This window comes from Rattus norvegicus, chromosome 9 (genome assembly GCF_036323735.1).
Source record: "Rattus norvegicus strain BN/NHsdMcwi chromosome 9, GRCr8, whole genome shotgun sequence".
Taxonomy (NCBI): domain Eukaryota; kingdom Metazoa; phylum Chordata; class Mammalia; order Rodentia; family Muridae; genus Rattus; species Rattus norvegicus.
The window spans coordinates 34,931,254-34,949,738 of record NC_086027.1 but is presented as its reverse complement, the minus strand read 5'-3'; the positions used below and the strand labels follow the sequence as shown (position 1 = coordinate 34,949,738).

Sequence of the window (18,485 nt, the reverse complement as noted above, 5' to 3'; positions counted from 1 at the left end):
TGCTCAATAGAGTCTGTGGGTTGTATCATGGGCATTGTGAACTTTGGGGCTAATATCTACTTATCAGTGAGTACATACCCTGTGTATTCTTTTGTGTCTACATTACCTCACTGAGGATGATATTTTCTAGTTCCGTTATTTGGCTGTGAATTTTATGAAGTTATTGTTCTTAACAGCTGAGTAGTACTCCATTGTGTATCCGTACCATATTTTCTGTATCCATTTTTTCAGTTGAGTAACATCTGAGTTGTTTCCAGCTTCTGGCTATTATAAATAAGGCTGCTGTGAACATAGTGGAGCATGCGTCCTTGCTATGTTTTGAAGCATCTTTTGGGTTTATGCCCAGGAGTTGGTATAGCTGGCTCCTCATCTATTTGCAATTTTCTCAGGAACCACCAGACTGATTTCCAAAGTAGTTTTACCTGCTTGCAGTCCCACCAGCAATGGAGGAGTGTTCTTTCTCCACATCCTCACCAACATCTGCTGTCACCTGCATATTTGATCTTAGCCATTCTGATTGGTTGTTTTGATTTGCATTTTTCTGCTGACTAAGGATGTTGAACATTCTTTTATTGAGTGATTCCTCACTTGAAAATTCTCTATTTAACTCTGTACTCTATTTTTTAGTACGGTTATTTGGTTCTCTAGAGTCTACTTTCTTGAGTTCTTTGTATATATTGGATATTAGCCCTCTATCAGACGTAAGGTTGCTAAAGCACTTTTGCCAACCTGTGAGTTGCTGTTTTGTCCTATTGACAGTATCCTTTGCTTTACAGAAGCTTTGTAATTTTATGAGGTCCCATTTGTCGATTGTTGATCTTAAAGCAAAGCCATTGGTGTTCTCTTCAGGAAAAGTTTCCCTGTGCCCAAGTATTCAAGGCTCTTCCTGACTTTCCCTTCTATTAGATTCAGTGTATGTGGTTTTATGTGGAGGTCCTTGATCCACTTGGACGTGAGATTTATACAAGGAAGAGAGAATTGATCAACTTGCATTCTACCAGTTGAACCAGCCCCTTTTGTTGAAAATGCTCTCTTTTCTCCACTGGATGGTATTAGCTCCTTTGTCAAAGATCAAGTGACCATAGGTGTGTGTGTTCATTTCTGTCTATTCCATTGATCTACCTGCCTGTCTCTGTACTTATACCATGCAGTTTTTTATCACTATTGCTCTGTAATACAGCTTGAGGTCAGGGATAGTGATTGCCCCAGAAGTTCTTTTATTGTTGAGAATAGTTTGTGCTAGCCTAGAATTTTTTGTTTCCAAATGAATTTGAGAATTGCTCTAACTCGCTGAAGAATTGAATTGGTATTTTGATGGGGATTGCATTGAATCTGTAGATTGCTTTAGGTAAGATGGCCATTTTTACTATATTGATCCTGCCAATCCATGAGCATGGGAGATCTTTCCATCTTCTGAGGTCTTCAATTTCTTTCTTTAAGGATTTGAAGTTCTTGACATATAGAACTTTCACTAGCTTTTTTAGAGTCACACCAAGATATTTTGTATTATTTGTGACTATTGTGAAGGATCTCCTTTCCCTAATTTCATTCTCATCCCTTTTATCCTTTGAGCAGAGGAAGACCACTGATTTGTTAGAGTTAATTTTATATCCAGCCACTTTGCTGAAGTTGTTTATCTGCTGTAGAAGCTCTCTGGTAGAATTTTTGGGGTCGCTTATGTATACTATCTTATCATCTGCAAATAGTGATATCTTGAGAATCCTTGACAGGAAAGAATGAGAATGTTTTTGTCTTTTTCTTAACAGCCATTAATATCAAACCAATGTGTCTCAAAGTGTGGTACCCAAGCAAGCAGTGTCAGATTTACCCGGCAACTCCTAGAAATGCAATTTTAAAGACCTACCAAGATCTTCTAGGCCAGAAACTGTGGTACTGGGACACAGTAACAAGGGCTGTTAGAAGCCATTCAAATTACTCTGATGCATAGCAAGGGCTGAAAATCTTCATGTCAGACCTTCCTCTCAGAGCTGCTGCTCCCAACCCGTCAGTATGCACAGTGCTGTCTTTTGATAGATTGTTCTGGTTTTCTCAGTCTGTACTGAGGGTTTGGGGGTTAAGTCTTTTAAACACAGACCGGCACCAATGTATTATTCAGAAACAATTTACAACATTTTTATATTTCTATTTTCATTTTGGCCAATACTCTTTGAGTTCGAGCTCATCAGTAGCTTTCTTCAGAGTTTTCCCAAGAGATTTCTGCGTATGTTGAAATGTACTAAACTTTAAAGTCTCGGTTCAAGGGCTACAAGCAGTCTGTTGTGAACTTGGAAACTGCTTCTGGAGATGCTGGAGTACACATCTGCTTATGCTAGCTATTCAGGTTGCTTTCTGTGTCGCTTGGTTTTCACTTTTGTTGTGCCTTTCACGGCTTGATTAATTTCTATCAAAGTAACTGTTTTGGCATTGTTGCCATGTGTAGGAGGTTTGCATCCAAGGCTTGTTTACATTTTAAGCAAAGCAAAGAAGCAGGATGTCTCTCACATACTGTGGACACTGCTTCAGAAAAATAATTACATTTCCCTAATATTTAATATACATAGATCATATTGGAGAAAGATGAGTGTATCTTGCATCCCGATTATGAAGCCAATACTCACTACCAAAGCTTCCTTTGTAATTTATAATCTATTAATAAAGGTGTGAAAACATCTGTCCATCCCTAGTATAACACAATAGGTTCTTGTCGTGTGTCTTAAGTTTTAGTGCTATCAATTTTGGATCAATTTTTGTGTAAACTTAGGAACTTAAAGCTATTCTGAAAATTGGGAAGTGCTTTAAACATTGTTTTCATTTCATCTCTTATCAAACTGGTTAACAAACATCACCCTTTAATGTTGGGAATAATTATTCCCGACAATCACGATGTGGGACTGCTCTCTTATTATCTTAAGAAGTTTAGGTTTTAGTTTGTTGTTGTCTTTGCTTTTACAGAGTGTAGGTAGCCAAGACTACCACAGCCTCCCAAATGCTGGTACTACAGACTACCACCGTGCCGGATCTTGAAATAACTTCTTCAGGCATAACCTTTTCTTAATTTTTAGCATATAATAATATAAAATATAAAAATTTACAGCCACATTGTGGATTCATGAAAAAATGAATATTTAACATCATGTACAGTATAGGAAACAGAGGGACAATAGTACAGTGATTAAAAAGCACCATCTCTAACGATAGCAGGTACTGTATGAGGGGTTCATGCTTTGGAATACTTTAAAAGCTACATTTCCTCATAGTAGCAGAATGTATTCATAATTTGCTGTTTTTCAGCTTCTGTGCTAATTCACAATTATGAATATATTTTCAAATTTTGAACAATAATAGGCAAAATTCAGCCTGTCTGAAAACTTTTCAGGCTTCCAAAAGCAAAATGTTCTGTAGCTAGCTACACATGGTGAAATGTTCTACTATAGTTGCTTTGATTTGTGGGCAAAGTGGCCATCCTGCCCCAGTTCTGTTTTGGGACAGGGTCTCTCTATGTGGTGTTAGCTACCCTGGAACTCACTATGTAGAGCGGGTTCATCTTGAACTCACAGAGATCTGTCTCTGTCTCCCAATTGCTGGGATTAATGTCATCTGTCACTACACCCAGCTCTCAAAGAGCTCTTTTAATGAACAAAACTTCTAGAAAAGTTCAGAAGAAAGGCCTCTAAAAAGTAGCAAATTAGGGTGAACAAAATCTATATTTTTTATGAAAATGCTTTGAAGTAGACGGGTGAAGAAATCTTCTCTGGTAATCTACCCTTTCCCTGAAAATTAATGCAGAACTTTTTATAGGACAGAGCATTGAAATTTTTAGAAAACCAGTTAATTAGCTTTCAGATATGCTTTATCTATGGTCTACTCATGATCTATGGTACCATCAGAGTATCAGTAACAGTTCAGTAATCCGGATCATGAACAAAAGAGTGTTAACAAATTGTTAAAAGGTTACTCTTCTTTTCCTTTGGGAGAGTGTTTAGTAGGAAGATAAATAATATCGTGTAATGATAAAAAATTAAAGACTTGCCTTTTATTAACTACCATGTTCCAATTTTCAGTGCTTCATAAGGATATCGGTCCCTGCCGAGCAGCAACCATAACAGGAACGCTCTCCAGGATCTCTCTAAATGATGAGGAGGAAGAGAAGGGAACTAACCCTGAAGGGCTAAGCTACTCAACATTGCCTGGGAATGTCATTTCCAAAGTCATCATCCAGCAGCCCACAGCCCTGCACATGCCCATGAGTATGAATGAGTTGAGCAATCCATGTCTGAAAAAGGAGAACACTGAACTGAGGAGAACTGTGTACTTATGCACGGATGACAATTTGAGAGGGGCTGATATGGACATCGTCCACCCTCAAGAACGAATGATGGAGAGTGACTATATTGTGATGCCCAGAAGTTCTGTTAGCACCCAGCCATCGATGAAAGAGGAAAGCAAAATGAATATTGGCATGGAAACCTTGCCGCATGAAAGGCTATTACACTACAAAGTAAATCCTGAATTCAATATGAATCCCCCCGTCATGGACCAGTTTAATATGAACTTAGATCAGCATCTTGCGCCCCAGGAACATATGCAGAATTTGCCCTTTGAGCCTCGCACAGCTGTGAAGAATTTCATGGCCTCCGAGTTGGATGATAACGCAGGACTGTCAAGAAGTGAAACTGGATCAACGATATCAATGAGTTCTCTGGAGGTGAGTCAGAAGAGGTTTTACTAGTTCCTTGATATTTGAAGGACAGGCAGGCTGATCCATATGCTTTTGGTATTAGAGAAGATCTGTTTAGTTTTGACAGGGTTTCTAATGTTACATATTAAGATTCTGTACAGGAAATTTTTCTACCAGGACACTGAAGTCTGCTGCTTCACGATGTTATTAAAAGGATCCCAGTGTGTTTAAAGTGATAGCAATCAATCCTTGTCCTCTCGTAATGGGACTCACGTGGACCATTTATAAAAAAAATAGAGAAGATCCTCTTGAGGTTTCACTGTTATGACAGGACATTGTAAAATATAAAATAATAACTTGATCGTGTTACAGATCCAAGGCTAGATCTAAATCTTCTTTTATAAGGCCATCAGCTAATATGAAGTTGAAATGTTTCTGTGAGTTGTACTATTACACTGATTCTAGACTTATTATTATTATGTTACGTTAATATTATTCAGAATGAATGTTTTGTCCTAATCCTATAGAGTGATAACCATTAAAAGTATTGGTCTTTAACAATTAAGTACTCAAACTATATATTCTAAGTATACTAAGACGCAAGACCAAGAAGCAGACAACAGCCTTTGTCCTTACTAACATAAGGTCATCAGCAGTAAACAATGCAAACTACCCTCATCTTTTTTCATCTCAATGAAGTAGAGAATTACTAACAATTATCATCCTCATTCCTACTGTAATAGGATTACAGAGTAGGTATCAAAAAGTATACCTGATTTTCTATTACCATATTTCATTACCCTAGTACTATTTTGTGTGTATCTTATATGTCGAAGTCTTGCTATAAACCCTCTACTAATCTAAGAAATATAGTCTCTATAAAAAAACCTACATGTATTTTTATTTATCTTATTTATTATATATACTTTCAATTGTGTTAATGTATTATATATGTATATTACATAAGTCACCATAGTAATTGGTCATATGGCCTTTCCATCAGAGTTATTCTGATAATGTACAAACATAATCAAAGGCAATGGCTCCTGCATATTTTTCAAAGCTGTGCCTTTCACTCTGTTCAAATCAAAATGGGTGATGAAATCAACATCATTTATATGTTATTTTAACCATAAAAATCACGTGGTCTGCATCAGATGAAAGATCTGCATTTCAGTGACCTAGAGATCCCAAAGCTTATATTTTGAAAAGGAAATTCAGAATTCAGAATAAAACTGAGTTCCCCATTCGTTCTTTAAAAGAGTTTAATGGTTGGGAAACAACTGATAGAGAATACATACATCCACAATAGAGCGAATAATCAAAATTAGCATTTTTATAGAATTTTCCATTAGCAGATTCTCAAATCACCTTAAAAGCATGAATTAATTAATCTTCCCAACACTTAGATAAGTTGCTATAATCTTCAAGTAAAAGCATCTGTTCAAGGAGCCAATATCTAAGTAATAAACGCATCTAAGGCTTTGACCCCTCCGAATGAAACAAGAGGTTAACTATGTAGGAACATGTATCTTGGAAGACTGGTACAGTAGGAGATGACAAGTCATTGCCTGATCTATTCATGGCTAGAATGTGAAGATGGGCCATGAACTCAGTCATTTTCCTCCAAAAGAGATGACAAGATGAAAGATGGGAGGTAAACTCTGCTAGTTGATAGCACAGAATCCAGTGGTCATGAGAAAACTGCATGCAAGACACAAGTTGAGGTACAAAAAAGAAGAAAGCCAAAGAGACCTGAGTGGGTGAGTGGGTGGAAGCTTTTATTCAAGTAAGCAAGAAGCAACAAAGAGAGGGGGAGGCTCCCAACTGCCGCAGTAGTGCCAGCAGAAAAGACTGAGGGCTCCATGGGAGTGTGCTCTGCTAACCCCCAATTATTGGGTGTGAATGCTTAAGACATTCACAGAGTTCCTTGGCACAAATGAGTATCCAGATTTTCCCTATGCCCATTATTGCACTCTGTCTTTATTTCTGTTACACAGTGCTGCCCTAACTGTGTTTTTTTCCCAGAATGAACCAGTTAAGCAATTCTAAAAAAATTTTAGAATTTGAGCTTTCATAAATGATCCAGACCAAGATGTCCTGTAACTACTTAAGATGAAGATAATATCGCCTTCAGCACTTCGAATATCCACCTTCAGATAACAAAAGATATCAGGTTCATGATGTAGCTAGAAGAAGAAAGAAGGATAAATGATAACCAGGGTGTATCATGACCATAAGCATGATCCTAAGTTTAAACTTTAGAATGAGTTCTTTTGATTTACTGTTTAAAAATAGAAGTTCATTATTGCTTATAAAAAGACAAGCCATTTCTCAACATGGCAGGATGCTACACCCATAAATTCCCAGCACCTGTGGTTGCCCACACAAGACCTCATGAGAACAAGCCAGTCAGCATTTTAACATGGAAGGGCCCATAAATCCTGAACTATAACCAAGGTGCTATTGACAGTCGATGGCTTCTAGAAGAAGGAGAGTCTGTTTTCTTTAAGGATGTACCACCTTGTCATTTGACCCTGGCCCAGTGGCTGGTCCCACCCTCATGAGTTTATGGATAGCACAAATTAGTCTCCGTAGGCTATTAAAAGAGAGAAGAGGATATGAAGTTGAGAGGGAGTGAAGACTGAGGACCTGGGAGGAGCTAGAGAGAGACATGGAGGATGATTATGATCAATACATTTTATGAATTTCTCAGAGAATAATTGAAATGTTATGTATTTTGAAAGGGCAGGTCAGCATGACTTCAGGATTGTAGAGCTTCCTGTTGGTTTATTTTTCTGAAAATTTACATGTGTATTATTGTCGGTCCATGTTGACCAGCATTTGCACTGGGTCTGAAACACTGATATCCATCGAACAGCTTGTGCCTGTGCATGTTCTGCATCGGCTTGGTTATGACCCATTCTTTATCCCCTTTCTCTGATCACTGAGGGTTAGCATGGGTTATGTGTCACTGATTTCTGACCAGATTCAGCCAGCATAAAGCATTGGCCAGAGGGAAACCGAGGAGAGCTCTAGTCTTTATCTTTGCTCTTGCCATTGTCAGTCCCATGCACTTTCTGCTTCTGCCAGATGCCCCACTCCTGAGATAAAGTCCCATTGTCATAATCCTTCATCTGTCCATTCTAAGGGTCCCTCCACTTCTTCTGTTAATCCATTGGTCACCCAATGATTCCCTGTGTGGCTTCTCAGCTTGCCTATCACTTAAGGAACATGTTGTCCTAATATAAAGCAGGAGTGACTCCTGTTGTGCTTCTGCCAAGTCTTGTCTGAGTGCCACTTATCAACAAGACATTTTCAAAAATGGAAAAAAATACTTTATATAATATACAGAAAGTTTTGGTACTCCACTCCTCTGAGGGCTTACATACATAAAAGTATCTCCCTATCTGGATAGGGCCAGATAAGTCTCACTGCCTTTGTAAGTAAGCGGAAAGATACCTTTATAGGTTTTCCTCTGGATACAGAATACAGAGGACTCAGCATAATGCTTCCCAAAAGTAAAATATTTTAGTAACAATGATGTCACTGTGTAGGCACCTCTCTTGTGGCTGGCATGAGGATTGAATTACATGAAAAGCTTTTGAAGATTGTAAGGAGTACTTCAGATGTAAGGCTGTGTTATGATTACTTCATTAGTATCATACTCTGAATGTCTTTGAAGAAGCTTGAAGACTGCTAAATCAATAGTCAGGAATTAACCCAAAATGTTATGGCCTCACTTAGGAACCGGAAGGCACTGTCACAAGCAGAAAACATCTAAAACTGACCACATGCAGAAACCACATTTCATTTTTTTAACATATAATATATATTTTCTCATGTCGCCCTGGTATAAGGCAAACTTTCCCATCTTTATTGGTTTGTTTTTGTTCCTGGATTAGGGAATCTTATCTTTTATGCAGGCATACTACAAACAAAATTAGCTCGAATAAAAGCCATTTCGGATAATTAATTATTCCCAGACTCCTTGCCACAGCTATTTTTAATGGATTTGTTATCAAAGCTTTCTTCCCTGTGAGTGAGTCCATTGCTCATCCCATAATAGAAACTTTTAATGGTATGCATATTGCCATTCATTAGTCAGTGGAATTCATTACTTGCTGTGAATCTTCTAGTGTCTTGTCCAGTTTAATTTTCAGTGACACAAATAATGACATCGTCCCTCTGAGAAATTATTCATTATTTTACAAGAGTGGTATGTGAAGCCCCTCTGGGCACATAGGCACTAAGTGGTTCTTTCAGTAGGCTGAGACCATGGTGCATTTTCTCATTTCTAAATCATCTTAAAGAATGTCTCCCTTCTATCAGTAAAAGGTATGGCTTCCTCATAAATTGTTTTGATTCTCTTAACTGCCAGCCTGCCCACTTGGAGTGGTTTTCTTTAGTGTGTACTTAGGTCAGTTGGTTATTCGAATCTCCCAGGTTATTCTTTAAAGCAGTGACAATAGAACAAAAGTCACATTGGTTTGAATTCTGGGGCTGTCATAGTACACTCCTTCAAACAGACACCACTAATTGTTGGGACTGCAAACTATTGTGATAGATCCTCTGTCAAATGTTAGAGCTATCATCTAATTAAGAAGGGGCTAGAGATGAGGAGGTATCAGTGGCCAACAGGGGACAGGCAGAGAGACCTTTTAGAGATCAAATAGGCAACTCATGTGTGGATTTAATATTGAAGACGAGGGATGCACACAAAGGAGGGACAATTCTAAGCCTCGGCCTTGGCGGATGGGTTATTAACATTGTCAGTGATGAGAAAGGCCACGTAAAAAGGGATATTTGCATATTGAAAGGTGGCATTAAAGTCTAAGGGATAAGCCATGTAATCCAGGAAACCATATAGGACAGAGCAGATCTCAGCAGCTCCACATTTAGAAAGAAGGGGCCTAGGAAACAGGCAGCAAGAGAGATTTCAAAAGGAGCCGCAGCGAATGAAAGAAGGGAGAGGAGGGGCAAGACAAAGCCAGTGCTTTAATGAGGAAGTGATTAACTTTCTACAGCTTCCGAGAGTCCGGCGAGAGGAGGGTGGAAAATTGACCTTGCTGTTTGTCCAAATGGAGCTCATTAGAGGCCTTTGACAAGAATTTTAATGGAGTATTAAGAGCGTAATGCAGTTGGGATGAATACTCAGTGGCGTATTGCAAAAATGAAACTGTACAGGAAAGAAAAATATGTGTCAAGTTACTGCACAAGAGAGGAAGGCGTGTTTCAACTTACCTGGAAATGAAGGCTATACAGACAGAACGGTTTATATCTTCGGGAATTTTTTAAGCATCACATTGGCTTGTTTTACTTTTACATGTAACATTTCAAAAAAGCATCTAATTATTTGTATAAAAAATCAAGGGGCTTCTTGACCACTTACATGGTTCTCATTGTTTAAATAGGTGGTCAGAGCTGAGGGGTTTGGCCAAATCAGGAAAGGAAAGAGCTTGCACTATGGGCGTGAGGACTTCATTTCAGCCCCTTGAACCCATAACATCAGGCATATGTATAACCCCAGTACTGGGAAGGTAGAAATAGACAAATCCCTGGAGTTCACTACTTGGTGAAACTACATGGTATGGAGTTTCATACTTGGTGAAATCCAGACCATGGAGAGACTCTGTCCCCCTCCCCCAAAACAAACAAACAAATGAAAGATAGGAACACCTGAGGGGCCCTAGCCTCCACATACATGCATACACACCCAGAAACATGTATACACATGTGAACACACATACAAAACAAACAAGCACAGTCTTCACTTCCAAGCACGTTTTATGCCTTACAGTGGCATTCTACAAGGCCCCAGAAGGACATTTTGAATAAACATGTAAGTGGGTCACAGTCTCAGCAAACTGCAGCCTCAGAAGACTTTGCAGAACATTGCATGGATATGCACGCAGGCGAAACCAAAATGCGTTGGGATTTTCCTGGTATCCCACTTTACACTACTAGCATCTGACACATAAGCTAAACTGAGCTTCTCAGTAGCAAGTGTCACATCTGTGTGTTATTGGGGCACTGCTTATAATCGATTTGAGTGAACATTTTGTTTTGTTTTTTGTTTTGTTTTGTTTTTTACCCAGCACGGATTTTCTGAGAAATAAGCGCCATCAAATTGGCTTTTCCTCTTCTTCCTCAAAATATAATTAGCCTGAAGTAGTTCATCTATCTGACCTTGCTTTACGCTTCTAAAGTATTTCAGTACCACTGCTGTGAAATGCGGCCTACCCGGGCCATCTAGGATTATCTTGCTGAATTCCAGAACAGCATGCTACAGACATCTTGTTTGTAAAATATTATTCCCACGTGTCGAAGCTAGTGAGATCTCACGTAGAAAGCGCTGGACCCCAGACCTGAGGTTTTATCACAGTTCACTTGCTTACCTCCTGGGTGACTCGGTCAAATTATTTTAACTCCACTCGTTCTCAGTTACATTCATTCATGAAATGACACCATTTTCCCAACCGTTCCACAGACGGGTTAGCATGTTCAGATGGGAAATCACTTTATTAGGTGCACATAGGTTGAAAAACCTCAGTGTTGTGGGGAAGTAGCCATATGCTCTCCCCACCCCACCCCACCCCCCACACACACTTTTTGATTTGAACGCTTGACACATTTTCCACACTCTGATCTTTAAACCTCCATGATTTATTTTGTAACCATCCCCAACACACTGTACCAGCAGGTTTTGATTAAAATTTGCTCATTCCTTCGTCTAACCCATGTAGCCTGCCAGACCTGCTATGCCCTTTGTTAGCATTTAATTTTAACAAAATTAAATAGGAGAGAAAGGAAAAATGTCGCACATCGACATAGGCCACAATGGTATTCTGAGTTGGAATGTGTTGCTGGGGCTCTTCCGGTTCCCATTTTTTTCTTCTTGCTCCTAGAACATAAAACCTTTTGCACCATGTATGCATCAAAATCTTCAGTTCCTAGGCAGCACCGCCTTGTGATCCAAACAAATGCCGCAACATATGGTCCTTTTCACCTTTGGCAACAGAGAGCCCCTCGGTGCCTACAGCAGAAGGCTCTGTCTTCTAGCTGACTGAACCATTTTTGCAGGATTCCATCAGTTAAGTTTTCAGATGAGATGCACAGCTCGTGGCTGATGTTTTATACTGATTGCTTTTAACTAAACATGTCCGTGCTTCGATTTTGCTTAATACATATTTATTTAAAAGAGAAGAAGAAAAAAAAGTTTGCTGAACCACAGTGCCGAGAAGGCTGGGGTATCCATGGGAGGGAAGAATGGGATCCCTGACGTTTAGTCTAGCAGAACGCTGCAAAGTGTGGTGCTGAGCCAGATTTGTTTTGATGTGTTCTCTCACTCCTGCCTCTTCCGGGATGTCACCAGGACGAAGGGTAGCACGCTGCTGGAGACAGGGAGGACACCAGAGAGCATCACGTTTAGTTTCCACTCCAATAAGGCGTTCCCCCTTTCCTCCCCCCCCCCCCCCCCGCGGTATTCTGTCGAGCCTCGATTCCCCGTGCTCAGCAGTTTCACCACAATGAGATTATGTCAGAACTGTCCCCGGTCTCCTCCTTTAGTCATTCTGTCTGCTGAAAACCTGTTCCGAGATTAGGCTGCATGGGGGGTTCTGGTTTTGTAATGACAATTTTAGCTCTAGCTGCAGGAGAGTCGTAACAGTCATAATAAGGACTAGATCTGCTGTAAATCTGCATTGTCGGAACCCAGAGACTCTGGTGACGTTAAGGCTGTGGATATTGAGTTGGGAGTGAGTGGGGGGTGGGGTGGGGGTGGGACAAAACATAATCTGGCCAAAAATACTGCACATTTCCCTCATGTTTTTTCCCCCAACTCCCTCCAGGGGGAGGGGGAATCTACTCAAAGAAAAAGCACAGCAGAAATTTCTTTGTTCTCTAAAAATGTAGAGATTATTTTTTATAAGTTTATAGGCACCTCCCTTTACACCTCATCCATTTTAAGAATCAGTGGGTCCCTGGAGCAGATGCTAAAAATACCACCTCCAAGCTGATATCATGAAAGACCCATTACCACGTGAGCTTGCATCCACTTCGTTTTAATCATACTTCCTGATTGTATCAAGCCCACTGCCTAATTACTTTATTTCATCAATGTGTGTGTACCTATAACTAGATTTAGGTGTTGTTTAACAGATTTAGAGTCCGAGAAAAACACTGAGACACCGTGTGAGGATATAGAATATCTGTTGCTTAACTAAATAGGTACTTTTTTTTTTAAGTCCACTTTCTAAGATCTAGTAACAAAAGCACTTTGGCAGGAGATGACCTAAATTTGTGAAATTTGTACAAGACTGATGTATAAACCTCAGAGCATAAACAGACCGGCAGGCAGGATTTTTGACCTCAAGTGCGATCCTAGCACACAGCAAGCTGAAGCAAGAAGACCAGAAGTTCTGAGAACAGCCTGAGCTACTCTGCAAGAGCGTCTTTAACAATAATCTGGATGTCTGTTGGGTGGGAGGTCTCAAGGTACCTAGATTATTTTTCTGATATCACTTTTAATCCTCCATGCCAGCAAAGTGGTTTTTTGTTAAAACTAGAACCTCTTTCGGGGATTGAATGCAAATGGATTTCACTGAAAACTAGTAGCATTATTACTCAAGTAAAAAAAATGTAATGCCCTCCATCTTTAAAGGAAATTTGGGGTGAAAGGGGAAACATTTGGATATTTTGGACTCAGAAAAATAATCTTAATGGAGTTAGACAACATGATTATCATTATTAATAATGGGATTATTTTCATTTAATGTACTGATGTCCATTGGTTTAAGTGACTAAACATAACTTTATTGGGTTTTTTTTCTCCTTTTTCTAAAAACAAACTAACAGAGAAGAAAATCCCGGTATTCTGACCTTGACTTTGAGGTGAGTTCCTATGAATTACTTTATAAGTTTAATAAATGAATTCAAGATCAATTTATAACTACTTAAACAGCGCTGTATGGAGCTCAAAAATAAGAGTTCTCACTCTACCCATGGCTGCAAGGAAATGGTTTAGAGTTCTAAGAACTCCTCCAAGGAAATGCTCAACTGACATTTTCTAATCTAGTAAAGATCTACTCTATAACTGTTAGCAGTAGATAACTTATAATGGAATTGAATCAGTGTATGTAGGAATGCCAATTTCCTAATTTTTCTTTTAACCTACATCATTTTTTTCCAGTTTTGCTTCACTGATGACTTGTAGACATCCCAAGGGGATGCTTTGGCTAGTAGGCAAAGCATTGTTTGAGACTCGATTACATTGTACTGTGATTCCTGTCCTTAGGTTCTCTGAGGTACATTCAGAGTCTTTTCTTTCCAATAGCTAGTGTTGACTCAATGCATTGCCTGTGTTTGGTAAATGTCTTTTCATAGATATAAACAAGATGAAGATTTTCATTCTCCAATTTGCATTGAATATATATTGATGCTGGTATTGGTGCTGGAAGTCACTAAAATGATACTGTCTAAGCAGCTTATATGCATAAGCACAAAATTAATGATCTTTAAGTATCACATAAATGCACTTATGCAGCTCAGTAATTGGATGTGATTCATAGCCTGCTGACATAATTGGGTATAATATAGGATTAATTTCTCCAAGATATCTGTACCCTTGTGATGCATACATAGAACTCAATGGTCTTAACAGATATTCCTGAAATTACAGAGGCCTCCTGGTGGTGTGGAAACTTCTGATTAAATCATTCCACTTCTGTAAGTGAATGAATGGTCCCGCAATGTACGATGCATATCAAGGTGAAACAGTGATTTTATTGATTATGGTGATTAAGAACAGGGTCATGCTAAGTGTTCAAGGAAAATGGGTTTGTTTAGTAGTAACTCAGGCTGTATGCCACAAAAACAATGATCAAGAATCCAGCGTCAACACTTAAATCACAAATAACTGGGCAGCTCCATTGTCACCATGTAGCTTGGAGTTTATATTTCATTGAAGTCTAAATTTTTCACCAAAACTAACAAATCCGTTAAAAAACAATTGAACAAAACTATTTAGCAATCTTCACATTTGACATCGTTGATGCCCTTTAAGGAACAAATATTGGTTTAATCCTTTAGATATCAAAAGAATAAAGAATCAAACTCTATATGTTTGTGTGTATTACGTACAACATGAACTTTCTTGTGACCTTACCTAAAGTAAGTTTTGTGTGTGTTTGCATGCCTGTTTGTATGTGTGTGTTCATGTGCATAGCCCTGAAGTCAACAATCTGTTCTGTTATCACAAAAGAATGAATACTAAGCCGCAGTGAGGAAATACAGTAAAAACCTAGATCTAAAACTAAGCCTCACTACAAACAAGTTAAGCACTGAAAAGAAATCCTAGCACCTGGAAGGTGGGTCTTTGTGAGTTCAAGGCCAGCCTGGACTACATAGCAGTGTCCAGGCCAGCCGGAGTTCCATGGTAAGAACAAACACTGGGAAGAAATCAAACCGCACTGTGTCACTGAGAATGTTAGAAGAAGAAATGTGTTCCTTTTCCCAGCTATTTTCTATGGCAACCACTAGCAGCTTCCCTAAGCAGATGCTACGCCTCACGTGCCACACAGAACCACAGTGTTAGCAGAGATGGCTGTTGGTGGAGAGTAGTTGCAACATGGGAGCTGTGTAATTTCCTTACCTCTAACTGCCGCAGTCATCACTGGAATGCTATAGGGCTTGAAGTTTTGGGGGGAAAACACTGAAACATTACTTCTCCTTTACTGACCACTTCACATTACTCCTTTTTTTCCCCACGTGCACATTACAGGAATTGACCAGTTCTGTTTCCAAAAATAAAAAAAATTAAAAAAATGATTTTTGTTTAGAATTTTCAGGATGCTACTAACACTAATACAGGTATTCGTATTTGTAATTTTGGGTCGTCAATGAGGAACAATCTAATTCCCCACCCCCTTTCTAGATGCAGACCTGACTAGTTGAATATGTGTCAAGATCCATGCTACCTTTCTCACTGAGAGGGCTTTCCGTATAATGATCACCTCAGACACCTTACTGGGCTGCCTTATGGACTCCTGAAAGCATCGTTTTGTCAAGCTTTGAGCCTTACGCACTACCCAGGGCTCCTATACAATTCCAATATTTAATTAATTCTTTTTCCTTAAAACATGAGGATTTCTAAAACACACACACACACACACACACACACACACACACACACACACACACACAAACTGAAACTACCTCATTGCCCAGCTCCACCCCTCCTGGGCATATCTCCATGCCCTCCATGGAACTCCATGCCCTCCGTTTACCCTAGCATTATTCATCTTTGCAAGGAGACCACCCTCTATATCCATCAGCACAAGAATGAACAATGGAAACGTGGTACATAGTTGCAAAGGAATTGTATTAAGCCATAATAAGAAATGAAATTAGGGCTAAAATGAATGGCTCTGGAAAACATTATGTGAGGTGAGGTGATTTAGACTCAGAAAGATGTTTTTCTTTTTTTAATTTGCGTGTCGTCTCATATGTCCATATTCTACCTTTTAATATTTTAAGCATGTAAATAAAGGGATGTTACAGGGAGTGTGGACTACAAAAGTAAGTAGAGGATCTTAAGAGGGGAAATAGAGGTGTTACGGGGACACTCGTGGAGCATGAGGGCAGGAAGGCACAAAGCAAGAAGAAGAATGGAAGTGAAGTGAGAGAGAAAAACGGCAAACATAAGTTTGTTTGAAAACTGTCACATTGAGACCTAAGATAAAATATAACTTAAAAATATTGTTCATTACTAGAGCTGTAGAAAAGTCCTTTGAGACTAACAGCATTCAGGATAACACTGTATTCCTGTCCAAATAAAGCCGAAGATAGACCAGCTGTAAAGTGGAGAAAGGCTAATTCTTACTCTCTGGAAAGTATACAGAAAATATGGTAATGCTATTTCTATGTTATATGACAATATGTCTTCCTTAGTGTGTTTGACAGCTTCTAGCAGAGATCCTGATATGCAGTGAACACGCATGAAATTTTCTTTGTAGAATGAATAAATGATTAAAAACTAAAGAGCTTTCTGATGGATTCTACTCTAACAAAAAAGGCTTTTGAAGAATATGTGTGTTAAGGCAAAGATTAGTATAGAAAACAAACAGCCATGGACGAAGCAATTCAGAGGGATCCGCTCTGGGCTGCAAAGACGAGCGCATCTAACACAACCCAAGGACATCAGGGGCAGTTAAAAGTCCAGAGGGAAGGACAGGCACCTTTGCAGCAGTGTGGCATGCCCACAAAACAAGAAGGCAAAATTCCCTTAAACAAGACTTAGTGAGAAAAGAAATACAGGGTGACATAAAAATCTTACCCCCACAAGAGAAGTTTTTACCTAATGTGCTGCTTTAAAAAAAAAAAAAGCTAATCCTGTTTGACTGTGCTTTGTTTAGCCTTTTTATTTGTTTCCAGTGGGAAGTAATGTGTTACGATCTGACAAATAATTTAAAGATGACTATGTGAGTACTACTCCTTGAGGTAGACTGACAGGGTAAAGTAAGAATATCAGTTAAAATGGCTAACCCAAGGAGTCCGTGACGACCTGATTATGACGGGTGAACCTGTGAAATTTGGTCTTTAATGGAATGTGGGAAGGTAAAAACAAAGATGACTATATCACAGGCTTGAATTTAAACATATACAGGGAACAGAAGCAAGGAAGCAAATGGACATCCGGTTAGGGTGACTTCTGGTGTGCTGCTGGTCTAAAGGTGTCTAATGTGATTCTAAGAATCGGGCAGCTAAAACTACTTATATTAGTAGAGACAAAAAGCTCAAGGAATTCCCGGAAACACAGTTTTAAATAACCATTGTGAAACAAGTGTGCATGATATCAGTTCCATGTTAAAATAGATACATAGGGAGAGAGTTCTTTTAAATCTTCTCTTCCAAAAGCAGACATGAACATTGTCTCCTCCTTCCATTGGAATTACGTAGTCTTTAAAATATCTTAGGCTGTTTCCCACCTACCCACCAAATCCATGCTTCTCTGAGTTTCCTCATGGAGCAATGAGTGACTGCAGGGAATAGTTTACTATCCCTAGAAACAAGGCTAAACTATAACACATGGTTGATATTCATTTCTAATTAGCTGGCTCACTATGTGAAAGAAATGTCTTATTCAAAACAAGGTCCTTCTTGCTTTGGTGTTGACACTCTACACTAGGTACAAATCATTAAGCAACCAAGGGACATTTGCAGGGAATGTTTGGAAGGCAAGGAATTTGAGCAATTTAGTCTTAGACTATATCCACTTTTTCTATATCATTAAGTTTAAACTGTTTCAAAATCATGCAGCTATGACAAAACATACCCTCGACTGGCACTGATGAAATGTATCACTCATTTGGTTTTCTTACACCTCCACACAGTTTATTTGAAAACCAAGGTACCTATTTATCCAAGTCAACATACTTGGAACGCAGAATCATTCTGTGGTCACGGGCATGATTCTGGGGGATGGAGGTTAGTGACACTCTGGATGTAATGATTCACCAGTCATCAGCCTGTCACAATACGGCTTTCAGAACTAGGCTGAACTCCTTCAACGTTCATCTTCTCTTTTTATCAATACGATAAAAAGGTCACTTTTCAAAAGGCCGCTGTGGACACAAGAATGTGCAGGGCGGTGATGAAAAAAGACATCAGTAGATTTTTTTATCCAAGCAGATATGGACAATGTCTTGGTATATAAAACTCGAAGGCTGGACACGGTGATTCACCGAATTTGTTCTGATCCATGTGAGCTCAGGTCCTCCCGGCCCCATGCCCTTAAGTTGAATTAAGA

The 18,485-nt window shown here is 39.2% G+C and overlaps 1 protein-coding gene across 10 annotated transcripts in view; it reads left to right on the top strand.

Annotated features, from left to right (window-relative positions):
• The window catches only part of Adgrb3 (adhesion G protein-coupled receptor B3), a 727,877-nt gene that overhangs the window by 695,612 nt on the left and 13,780 nt on the right, over positions 1–18,485 (top strand). For 9 of the 10 annotated variants that reach the window (NM_001106898.1, XM_063266875.1, XM_063266874.1 and 6 more), the window contains 2 exon segments: positions 4,062–4,705; positions 13,535–13,570. In NM_001106898.1, coding sequence (NP_001100368.1) covers positions 4,062–4,705; positions 13,535–13,570 — 680 coding nt within the window. 10 annotated transcript variants of the gene reach the window in all.